Genomic DNA, 13,287 nt, shown 5'->3' with positions numbered 1-13,287 from the left:
GAGATCATTATAAAGCTGGCTACGGGCCTGCATACAGGCATGTATAGATTTACTAGCAAACCCCAGCAGTCAAATTCTTTCTAACAGACAGTAAACAATAAACAAATCAATGTATTAAAACGCTCCTTTGAGGTAAAAGGGTTACTGATTACATCTTTCCGCACGTAGTGGAAGCACATTTCATTGGTCTTTCAATAAAGCCATACAAATGCTAGGCTCATCGCTGAAAACCAAATAAAAACAGGTTTTTCACATCGCTCCCGTCAACCATTGTCTCAGAAAATGTCTAAATTGCCCCTGTGCCCCATTTGGCCTTTGACTCTGTGACCTCAATTTCGGCCAGTGATGGCTTCTTCCTATAACATAGATGCTTACACCGACTACAACAGCCCTAGGTCGAGAGCGTTATAGCATTTTGTGCCGCAATCTGCATTTCCTCCCTATACTTAAGTTAAGGAAGGGAATGTTCCCCCTTGCTTTTAAACCCTCTTGACCTTTGACTTGACCCCAGCTTCTGACACAACCGTTTTGGTTACCCCCACGTCCGAATACGTTACCTGACGTCGAGCGGTTAAGATTTGTGCCCAACTGGTTGACGACGACGGACGCACGGACGGACCCACGGACGTCTCACGAGATCATTACCCGCGATTCTAACAAGCATAACCACGCACATATATGAGACATCTTTGTTTTAAAACGTAATATACTTTATACATGTACAAGATGACAAATGCTATTATACATACTCCTTTCATCACTCAGATTTTTGCAGTTTGTTGGTTTAGCTGCAGATGGTTTTACAACGGTTTCTGCACTGTTTGGGCGGCAATGAGGAAATCAGTAGCTTACAAGGTAGATGTGTCCCTAAGTGGTGATGGGGGTAATACACGAGGTGCAGTGTTATATGGTCTGATATGTTTTTGTCATACAGGAACAGGAACTATATTGACAGACCCGACCTGCACCGAGGTAACACAAATATATATGCAAAATTGCACATGAGTATACACGTAGTAAATATTGCAATTCCGTTCATGAAATGTTTCAATAATTCTCATTAATTTTCTGTATTTTAGCTCATCTGACGTAGTCAGATCATCTTGCTAGAATGCATGATTGTCCGTCCGTGCGTTCTCCGTCTATCAGTTGGCACAAATCTTAACCGCTCCGACGTAAGGTCCCGACATTCCGGACGTCGGGACGTGAAAAAGACTCGGGATGGATTAATTCTGGGGTCAAACGGTCAAAGGTCAAATGTGCTGAACGGGGGGAATATTTCCCCCTTAACTTAAGGTAGTTCAGTATAGGAGGAAATACGGATTTGCGGCACAAATCGACTTGTGAACGGCTCGACCTATGTGATTTAAATATTCGGTCTTGTAGAGAATATTGGCGTAGGAACCATCACCAGTGCGAATTATTGGAGGTCACAGGTCAAATGGAATGTGGGCGAGAAGAGTTTAGATATCACGACATTTTCTGAGGAGATGAGCTTAGACATGGACGACGAGTTGAAAAACACTTTTTTGTCTTCAGCTGCTGAGCCTACCATTTTTATACTTTATTAAGGACCATGAAATGTTGCTTTCCACTGACGTGCGAAGGAGTAAGTGTCTTGATAACCTTTTGACCCTACAGGAGGGTTAGACATGGATTCCGTGAACTGGCCTCAATGATTAGTTTCTCATAGTTGCATGGCAAAGTCATAATCTAGAAAAGCCAAATAAGCCCTGGATAGCCAAATAGTAGGGTCCAACTATGCGCCAAAATGCCCAACCTCAAAAAAATTGCGAAGTTTGTTTTATGGTGGTTTTATCGTTAGGATGGGTCTATCTACAACATACTAGAAAGTTACGAAAATTCGAATGCGTGGGACAGTCACCACAATTTTGATGAATGACTTTATCATCGATTTTAAGATCCATTTTCCCATTAAAAATGTGAAAACTTAAGAAAGCCATAACTCAGCTCATTTTCTTGATAGACGCAATGAAACTTGGCAAACTATTTACCTAGGTTTTTCAGGTCAATCTTTCATACACAAATGGTTCGTCAGTGATGTTGAACAGCCCTTATACTATATCTGGGTGACCCTACCCACAAATCTTGCCGGTTCCGTGCCACCGCCAACATGTATTATTCGAAGATGTAATCTATCATTCTAAATTATTTAAAATACATACAATGCTCTCTCTATTATTAATCTTATTTGCAGACTTTAAGCCATCCATAATCACTGACTACAGGTGCTGCATCTTCAATTCATCTTATAACATGTTAAAAACAAAAGAAAGATTTCAACCATGATAATAGTGGAACATAAGTTTACACTACCTATCTCTCACATGAACTTTTCTAGAAAACATACAGGTAAAGCCATACGCCACTTGGCAAAGCTTGGTTCTAATTAGAAAGAAGCATAGATCTATCTACTGAAGCCATGTGCTTGATCCTGTATATGGAAGCCAAATCCCCCAAAGAATGCTTTTAATGCTTGAACTAGGTTGATATCTAGTCGGTTAGGCCCTTCGAATCTTCCCAGCAACTATATTCACCTGTAGGCGTATCTTACATGTTTTCTCAAACCTACTATTAATATTTTCAGGGTAAGAATAATGAGCTCAAGCAACAAAAGAACCTTGTCCTCTTATGGCGAAAAGATTTTGGATTGTGAAGAGACAGTCGGTGTTCGAGCAGATAAGGAGCTGCAAGGTATCAACCGTGCTAAGCTCGGCGAAAGAGGTGTCAACGTCAGGGTTGAAAGCTGGAACTAGCTGTTACAAAACATCGTCGGTTTTACCACGTGAAAAAAACGCATTGGCTAGTGCCTCTTAATAGGACGACTTTCTGCCTGCCTGATAAAAGAAGCGCTGTGTTTCTCTGGGACATATGACAGTCAAAACGGTATTGCCTTTTTCTGTTGCAACTGAATGCTACGAAAATGACCCGAACGAAGCAGTGGAAGATACGTGACCCATGTAAGGACAGATGATTTTGTTTCAAACCGATATGAATCAGTGTAAAAAATAGGAAGGATGAATGGGCCATTGCTGTTCAAAGCCGCATCGAAGTACTTTGGTGGGCGATTTCCATGGCAGCAGACTGTGTCTTACCACCCAACAGTCATGTAACGTCAATTTTCGCACAATCGCGAGGCATTCAAAAACAGTTCACCATCAAGTTGACTCCGCAAACGAACGAAAATTGGGACGACCAAAGGACAGTGCGATCAGCGCATGGAGGCATTTGAAAGGGTTTGTGCTATTCCTGGACGGAAACGACTGCAAGAGAAGCTAACGATATCGGACCTTGTCGCTAACTGGGAATTACTTGCGAGACAGTAAATACAGCGTAATGGAAATAAGATACCTCAAGGAAAAACTGATAAGACGTATGGAGAACTCTATATTCGTGACCGAGGGTCGTAGTGTGTTCAAAAATCTTGTGCCTTCAGGGAAAAAACTCTGTAACTCAATTCTTCGTGATCACTTTTTAACAATTTACTCGGGAAGTTACTACGAGGAAGCGACAGAAACGAGCGATCCTCCAAACTGGCAGCAAAATCATCAAAAGGCATCAAGACAACCGTTTGAAGCTCAATGGGAAGATTACATATCCAACTCTGGCTGAACTGAAACTTACGGCCAGCAGATTGGCTTTTAATCCTGCAAGTTGCAATTCTTGCTGCAGCATCCTGGTTTTTGTTGGAACGGATACGTACCACACAGGCTTGCTGGTACGACAAGCTGTCTTGTTCAAGCAGTGCGTCCAAAGCTGTAATTGCGCTTACAACTTGGTCTCGCTGTCAACTGCCCATCTTACTTGTACTAGGTACGTTTCTTATCGGATAGTCTGATCAACCATGGGGTTTGCTTCAACTTACCCCGAGAGTTCAAGTTTGAAGTGAACGCCGGCATTGTTCACTTGCTCCGGATGTGTTTGGGTCAGTGACATGGACCGTTCTTCGATCATGCCTGTTATTTTGCCGGAGACACCGTGGATCATGAAATTAATTACGTTGGACGGAAAAGGGTACGCCTTTCACGATGGGGATATGATAGGCCTATTCACACCAGGGAAGCAAGCTTAACACACGGCATTCCTAGACAGAAAATGGACTGACTGTGAAACTTGTCGAGAATGACAAAGTATTGATATGCATAGATTACCGCCTTCGCAGAAGCATTTCAACCGTAACTTTGATTGTCGTCCTCTCCCAAACACCAATTCATTGATGTCTTTGAACGCAAAGTGCGACATTTGCTGGGAAACTGTCCGTTTCGTTTCCACCAGGCACTCCAGAGCGTGGCAAGGCATGATGCATCTACTGCACAAGGAGTGTGAGTATCCAGGAAAGTCCTCGCTACAGTTTCTCCCAATGATCCGACAGAACCCAGGAGAAAAACCTGATCTGTCTACCCTAGATTACCTATGCAATCTTTCGTCAAAACACCAACATACCGACTGTCCATTAAACCTTCGATTCAACCACTATTCTGGAAGAGGCGTCTGAAATAGCGAATGCAGTGCCAGCATGATAGCTCAATCAGGAAGGTGGTGCTATTACTTGGCAGTTCCATACCTTCATGAACGTGCTGGTGCCATTGGTACTATTGATGGATTGGTAGTGTGACTCAAGGAGATCAATGCGAGACAGTGTATGGTAAAATGCCGTCTTACAGCATGATTGCAGGTGGAAAAGCAGTGCTAACGAGCGTTCCCGTGGCCACTTACTGGTGGGATCAGTGTCTTCACACCGTCAGATTGTAGGTAAAATTGTGGAGGATCGACCGCTAGTTTTCGAGGACCGGACGTGGAATTGAAGCTTGAGACTGTAAGCACATTGTTGTGAAACTGGCGAAAGTGATTGGGTCTTGTGTTGGAATCAGATTCGTGTTCACAGTGAGATTCACGCCGCATCTAACCGGAAAAGGACGAACTGGCAAGGACCTCCAAAACCGAGCAAACAGTGGGTAAACTATCAGCAACATGCTAGGTATTTGCTAGGCACTTGTTGCAGGCTGATCGATGGGTCTGGGGAGATACTGCATATGCAGTGCCAGTTTTCAGCGTGCCTGCCAATATTCGCGGCGCTGGCCATCCAAGTATCTGAAGTCGCTCGTGTCTATCTCAGAAGATGTATGCGTTGAAGGATGGACAACCCTGAAGTAATCAGAAGATCAGTCTGGGCTTTTCACGGTATCCGACGCAGACCGCCATACTGGGCTAGGCCTTGGCTCTTGATCTAGCTGATCAACAAACTGCTAATGCGCCTCACTAAAAAGCCGAAGGGGGGCTAACGCGAGAAGCGGGATGTCAGAGCACAAAGGACAGTTTGGGCTATGTCTCACTGCTGTCATCTGCCACAACCTGCTATGCATAGAAACTCACCGCAAGTTGTTACACCACATGAACAGCCATAAGGAGTGTTGTCTTGCGCTCTAAGGTGAACGAGATGAGGCAGACATGGTCAAAGTTGCAGAAAACTAGACAGCTTTACCCGTTTGCAGCTGCATGAGTCATTACGGTGTGTCTATCACAGGGATGCATAGCAAATGGAGACGTCAATTGTGCAGGATTTCTGATATCGGAAAAAGACATTGTATAAAGCGATGGACGGACCAATCAGATTTTTACCAACAATACTCCACAAACAGAGTTTAAAGTGAAGACTCTAGCATCCAGCCCAAAAAGTGAAAGTTTCTGAGGATCGTACTATTGACCAGCGCTCTGTCCGAGGTTTCTAGTAGTCTCGCAGCACGAGGCACGAACTTCGGCTAGTATGAACGTCATGTACCTATGAACTCTGCCTTACCGCGATGTCTATTGTTCGAAGCAAGGACATATGTGCGTTCCTCCACAAACCGCAAGGCTGGCAGAAAGCTAGTTCAGAATATGTTAAGACCAAATTCAGACAATGCTGTGACACAAACTGTCCCGTACCCACAGATCACTATGTACTGATGGAGGAACTCTTCTTCACCGCTTGAAATGGACGGAGGGGGAGCCCTACAGTTCGATTGCAGACGATTACGCTCACTTCACTGTCAAACCCTTGGGAAAGCGACTGTCTGTTTGATGGTTATGAGGTTGGGCTAGTTAAAGGATGGTAACTCAATCAGCGTCGCAACTCGCAAAGCTGAATGCAAAACAAGGTGAACATTACAAGAAGTGGACAAAACTTTGTCTTGGCGAAAAAGGAGGATCTTGTCCAATGAGACAAACACAGCAGACAGTCGATCCATATTGATCATGGGAGCGAATGCGGCAGAGAGACTGTGGCGTGCTTAAGCAGAAGGAATGCGGACGTTGAGAGTTGAATAGGCAGCCATCAACATTCTGCTTTCAGAACGACCACGCTTATTGGAGAAGACCACACGATCTTCTTGTTATCTCTTTGCTCCACCATGTTAGTCGTGTCCAAATGTTCTGGTCTATATTTCCGCTCAGACAAGCGAAGTTAAATTCTACAAATATCAAGGTACGCACAGCAGGTGCTTGGAGGGCAAGCTTCTGCAATGACTTGTTGTTGTGCATCGCCTTCACTGGATGTGAGTCGGTCTCCAGGATATCGGCATTGGAAAAGAAGTCGGGGTTTCAACGGATCATCAACCACGTCCAAGACAGGAAAAAGTCATTAACGACTGTTCTAAAAGCTTCTCTCTTTCCAAAGCAAAGCTCGCGGATGTTGTGGACACGGATTGTATGGGCAATGTGTGGCCAGCTGTTCAAATGCAGATCAGAAAGACTCCCTGCCATCTTATTCAGAGTATCAATATGCTCTGCAAGAAAGTTGTCAAGAGCCATGACTTTCGTCACACCTGAACGACTCCACCCCACCTCGGCTGTGTAAATTTTCATATCCTTGCGACCTACTACCATGGGGTTTGGGGATGGAAGGGATGGGGCTGTTAGTGAGGAAATGGTCCATCCTGAGTGGGGATCGGAGGTAGAAGCGGACAAACTTTGTTCCAGTGAATGACAAGACACAAAGCCGCTGCTCCAGATGTACTTATTTCAGATGATTCACTGCAACTGCTCGGACGATCGCTATGCCCTTAGCGGATGTACCTGCAGCAAAGCATGGACTAGAGTGCACCAGTGCATGCGACATTCCAAGATGGCAAACTGTGGACAATATGACAAATGAATCCAGGTGATATAAGACCGATGACTGTGTAAAGTTGTGCGAACATCGCTGGTTAAAAGATGTGTCAAATTAGAGAGACTGCTCGTTTATCGATTAGGAGGGTTATAATAAGAGCATATGGGGTAGGGGGTACCCTCGATTATGTATAAGGGGATAATCAACATTCACTGAGAACCTCTTTTAATATGAAAGATTGACCTGAAAAACCTAGGAAAGAATGCAAGTTTCATTGATCTATCATGAAAATTGACTGAGTTATGGCTTTCTGAGTATTCACATCTTTAATACGGAAAATGACTTAAAATCGATAAAAGTAATCTTCAAAATTGGTGACTTCCATGCTCGATTTGGAGAACTTTTAGTATTTGTAGACATAGACACATATTAACAAATAAACAACCATTTAAAACAAACTTTTGCAATTTTTTGGGGTAAATTATATATTGACCCGTCTAAAAGGGGTACAGCACAGGCGTCACAGCTCAAAGGTCCTTGGATCGAATCCCATCCGATTTTTTATTATTTACCTGTTTTCTGTATTTTTCTATATTTATCCATTTAACAATTTTTTCCAATTAACGCAAATATTTACATGATTTATTTACAACAATTTAATAACAACAAATAATTTTTACAATTAATTTTTTTTTTAATAGGGTTAGGGTTAGGGTTAGGGTCACAATGCACCATGAAACAACCACCAAGTTTCAGGCACGAGATTTGTATCAACCAATGGGATTTGGGAGGTATGCAGAATGCAGAAGGTTGCTGAAATGATGTGTACGCAACTGCGTATCTGCATATCTGCGCCTAACAAAGGTGTCACTACGCACGACTTAAATGTTACGTTTATAACCGTAGCAACAGACCTCAGATGAGCCCAGACGCTCTGCGGCTCTTGTTTGTAGTTTAGGACCCACTGTAGAAGGTCTTCATCATCGTTTGTTTGGAGCCGAACTTAAAGCCAGGAATGGCGAATAACAATTTCCAACCAGTCACGTGGTGTCTCCACTTTTACAACACTTACCGTTATTGCTTGAGTAACAGCAACTGTCTAGAGTAATGCTAACATGTCTTAGAACCTTCATACTTGGCTATATTTAACAAAACATGCATTCGAATTTTGATTACTCGTTTTGATTACCGCCACCATTTCTTGTGAATCTCAGACTATAGCGCCAGCTATCGACCAATTTCAAAAGATGAACGGAGTCAACTACACATAATAATAGGAACAGATGACCCTTTGTTTGACTTAGTTGCAAAACTTGTAACTAAGTTAGTGCATTGACAATTTACAAGTTTACCCATTCTGACTAAGGCGCCATTTGTATTTTGATTCTTGCTATAATAAAAAATGCCATGGTGTTACAATGTATGCTATAACTGCATAAAATCTTAGGGTTTTTCAAGTTGCGGTAATCAGTGATACGCGATCCAGGATCGTGGTAATCGGGGATCGGTGATCCGCTGTGAGGTGAGACTATATTTCGCTATATTTTTTCGGATTGAGCGTTTCTGAGTAATAGTCTCGCAATAAAAGCCTTAAGCTAAGCTTTCGTTTTGGCAACATATTGGAACTTTTTACAGTGTGATGTCGCGAGGATTTGCGAGTTCCAAATCCCTGCCGAACCCTGTTACCTGCGATTCACGGAGAACTGCCTATTGTTTCATTGCAACGGCCGTGAACGCTTGCCGCTTGACTAGGTGAATAACTAAAACGATGTCTGACGTTCGAAGCTATAACTACATAATAAGAATAAGTATCGATACAGGGTAAAGTGTGAGGGCAAGTGGGATGTACAACGCTACTTCTGATGTCAGTTTTATTGGGTTTCACGTAATAAATCGTTGGTAAACTAGGGCATGGAAATTTCTTGTTTCGAGCGAGTCATACTCCTCTATATTATGACACTCCTGATAGGGACACCTGGTGTGCATTTGTTTCCGCAACTCCCTTCGCAGTAGCAGTTATAGTAAATACCCCACTTGTCCTGAGTACAATATGATTATTAATCAATTATGTTTGAAAAATGTGTAGACTGTTCTTGATAATACTACTAGTGCCACTACAATGCCTACCTAGATGCCTAATGATAGTTTCCATGGTCACTTGGGCCACTTGGAACGTTTCAATAATAACTGGTAAATAAATGCGGAATGTACTTAATACCAAAGTCTTAATGTTTTTCTACTCTCTTTTGCGTATTATTGCTGATAATTTATTGCAAATGCCGTTCAAATGCTCCTCTGCAACATACAAGTACACTGCACGCACGCCGCTGTTTCGCTTCTTTAGCTTGCTGACTTCCATCCCTCTGGAGATGTTGTAAATGACTGGGAGACATTTAGAGACTGTGTTTATTAAACATCGTATGAGATTCTTGGTGCCAGAACTAAGAACCAGGATTGGTTTGATGAGCACGATGAAGAAATAAAGACTTATCTTCAAGAAAAGCAGCGCCTTCATAGGGCCTACATCAATGATCCCACCTCCATCTCAAAGAAAACAGACGAGCTTTCAACAACATCCGCCGAACTGTCCAGGCTAAGCTGAGACAAATGCAAGATTCATGGTTGGCCAGGAAAGCTGATGAGATTCAATCATTTGCCGACAGACACGACTCCAAGAGCTTCTATGCTGCACTAAAGGCTATATATAGACCACAGTCATTGGGCACCTCACCACTCTTGAGTGCAGATGGCACAACGCTCATCACAGATAAAGAGAAGATCCTCGAAAGATGGGCTAAACATTTCCAAGCTGTGCTAAACAGACCATCTAACATCAATGATGATGCAATTGATTGCTTTGAACAGGTCGAAATCAACCACGAGATGGACCTGAGGAGCATGAAATTACATTAGTGGCAGGCATACAGTTAAAGTACAGCTAACCTCTACTAGGTATCTATTGGTTTGTGAATTTATGTCCAAATTAAATCCAAATATGATTTGTCTAAACATCGGGTGCCAATTATCAGAAACATCATAATTGGTTATGACTATAATAAGTCTAAATGTCGTAATTTATGCACAGACAGCATTTCATAAGCGAAAGTTACGACCCCCTAGACTTACAATGTTATGACTACTATCCAGACAACATGTCCCGGGCGCGTAATTATTGTATGATTCTAGTAATTGCTATTTTAACAGATGTCATGTAATACTATACGTAATAAACATCCATGTGAGTAACATTTTCATACTCTTCACTGATAGCCTGTATACATTGTGTTGTAAACGCAAAATTTCCAAGCTTGTGTCCCAGGTGATCAACTGTTACAACCAATTGTTACTGGATTTACATAGATGTATATAGGGTACACCATGGAGTACCAGAATTACCTATTCTCAACGTTTAAGCTTGTTTCTAAAACTGCAGCCAGTCGATGGTCTCCGGAACAGCTGATACTGCAGTTGCAGCTGGCACATTGGTTGCAGCTGGTGGCCCACCAAACTCTAGATCTAGGAAACAGTTGACAGTGCTTGATGGCTGAGTATTGGTGCTGCTGATGGGTCCACTCTGGGCAGCCGGCACACGCACAGGACTGCCACGCCCTCGAACCGGATTCAACGATGATGGCGGGGGAGCCAACGTCGGAATCTTGCTTCCAGGTGGAGGTGGGAGCATCCCTATACCTCCGCTGCTGCCAGCAGGCTTGGGTCGCGCCATCTTTGGTTTATTGCCTATGTTGATCGATATCGTCTGACCCTCCTTGAAGGCGAGGTCGAGTGCCGGCTGCTGCTGCTGCTGCTCAAGCTCGACTGACTTCTGCTCCGACTTGAAGTGGTCTTGCAGTGAGACGTTGAGGTCAAACGAGTCGCTGCGGTCTGCAAAGCCGACACCGATGAACGCATTGCGGCCGGACTCGTCCTGGATACGGATGACGAAGTAGCGACTCGAGTCCATGACCGGCTCGACGGCAACACCCGGGTACGCGTCGATCGGGCACTGCGCGAACAGCTCGCCGGACTTGTCCTCAAGCTTGATGTAGCAGAGCTGCTGCCGCGTGACGACGCGCAGCCGGCCTGTCCAGTCGGGTGCCTGCAGGCTCCAGTCAGCGGCCTTGTAGCCACGGTTCGATTGCCGCGGCGGAATTTTGTACACAAACACCTCGGGTTTTACCAGAAGCACTCTCTCGTATTCAGCCATGCTTTAGTAGAACACTTGCGTCTTGCCACTACTCGTCTAATGGGAGCAACAGAGTTCTACAGTATGAAGGAAGACTACATACACGTGCATGAACTGCTCTGGTGAATAAAAAGCTGGGGTTTGTACTAGAACAGGTTCGTGGTAGCACTCCTTCAGAACCTGCGCTCACTAGGTGTGTATTCTCCTGTGTTTGAGTTCTGTATTCGCTCTCTGACTTTCATTGCTTCATATCGGTTTGCATCCACGGCTTTTTTTGTCACGACAAATCCTCCAACTCCAAAAGCTATGATAATAGCCCTGAAAGTAAACAGGAATTTTTAGGGAAAAATAATACAGCTAGAAAATGAAAATACAAATAAACACTGATGCAGTACAATTTGGCAGGATGGTATGAAAATTATAAAAGTACCGCATCCTGATCAATCTTTTAAAAGTCTTTCCCTAACAAGTCTTAGAACACTCGTAAATCGCTATTTTCACAAAAATATTATTACACATAACAATACAAAACATGCAAAACGTTACAATCCCTGCCGAATCGCATGCAGGATTAGATCAGTTGTCGCTTGTATCGTTGAACAAAATGCCTACATAGACGTGACAACATGCCAAAAAGCCTCCGAATCAAGACCATGTTTGAATACAATTTACAGCAATATGGCACTAAATAGCTATAACCCAATTTCAGTACAAGGAGAATAATAAAGGTACAAAATAAGCTCAAGAGCATTTTTATGTATGCCAAAAGCTCAGGAACATATACTTTTTTTTAAATATATATACATACGTTTTTATTTATGCAAAATTTTAAAGTTAAAAATTGGTAAAAATGCAGGGAAATAAGTGAATAGGTTTTCTAACACACGTTTTAATAAACAATGGAAAACCAATAGTTCCGCCAGATTAAGCTCTGCAATTCAGATCGTTATTTGAGAAATGGCATCTGCTTAGCCTAGTATTAGTAGTACACGAAGCTGCTATATCTTTTTCCTGTGTTGCTGTGGCACTGGTACAGTCATACTAACTTAGAAACAACATGTGTTTGTGTCTCAGTGTCTACCATACCGTAATGCACGCGTGAATACATTCGTGGCTGTGTGTAGTGTGTCCCATGTCTCATTTTTACCTCCGCCCAACGTAGTTGGAGGAGGTTATGTATTTGCTCTTGTGTGTTCGTGTGTTCGCGCGATCGCTATTAGCACGTCAGCCAGCTCAGCCAGCCAGCCAGTGATACCCAGCGAGCCAGCGCAGCGAGCCAGAGCGAGCGTGTACATGTGAGTGAGCAGCAGCAACGAGCGGCTGCTACGAGCGAGCGAGCATGCAGCAAGCCAGCGTGTACATGTCAGTACGCTGGCGTATATCGTGGCTTATTCCTGTGTTCGTGAGTCGTATGGCGTATGTCTCTGGCGGAGGTATGCACTCTCTGTGAGTGAACTCTGTCTAGTTATACCTTTGAACATCGTATAATTCTTTACTGTAGTAAGAGATATGTTGCAAACTACAGTTAACAACAAACTTAGTAATGGCTTCTCGATACTATAATGATTCACTATTATAGACTGGAGCTCTTAGATGTCAACCTGCTAAACCACTGCCAAACTGTTGATGCAGCATATATGCCATCTCTACCTCAAGCTAATTCTTACAAAGACCTACATAGTGACGTGGCAACGGAGTTTCCACCAATAAATGCTGCACGCTTAGATGAGTATATGGGTCAATTTACCAGGAAGCTAGACGAAAAAAGCAAATCTGTGTGTATAAGGAGAAGTAACTCAAATATTATTAAGATATCAGGAAACAAGTGCCGCAGAGCGACAGCGCTCACCAGACGGCAGGTGATCTGATGCTAAACTCAGGGGCAAACGAATCAAGAGCACCCTCCCATCGCCGCGTTCGCACTCCCTCGTTGTCTCTCAATCTTTCTCTTTCGCTCTCTCGCTCTTGCTCTCTTCCGTTCGCGCTCTCTCTCTCC

The 13,287-nt window shown here is 43.4% G+C and overlaps 1 protein-coding gene across 1 annotated transcript; it reads right to left on the bottom strand.

Annotated features, from left to right (window-relative positions):
• Nucleotides 1–10,017: 10,017 nt before the first annotated feature.
• LOC106821562 (adaptin ear-binding coat-associated protein 1-like) lies at nt 10,018–11,463 on the bottom strand. The gene has a single exon (XM_014826431.1). The coding sequence runs from the start codon at nt 11,310–11,312 to the stop codon at nt 10,530–10,532; it is 783 nt and encodes a 260-aa protein (XP_014681917.1). The 5' UTR covers nt 11,313–11,463; the 3' UTR covers nt 10,018–10,529.
• Between the last annotated feature and the right edge of the window lie 1,824 nt (nt 11,464–13,287).

This window comes from Priapulus caudatus, unplaced genomic scaffold, assembly GCF_000485595.1.
Source record: "Priapulus caudatus unplaced genomic scaffold, Priapulus_caudatus-5.0.1 Scaffold77, whole genome shotgun sequence".
Lineage (NCBI taxonomy): Eukaryota > Metazoa > Priapulida > Priapulimorpha > Priapulimorphida > Priapulidae > Priapulus > Priapulus caudatus.
This window is presented reverse-complemented; position numbering and strand designations above follow the sequence as displayed.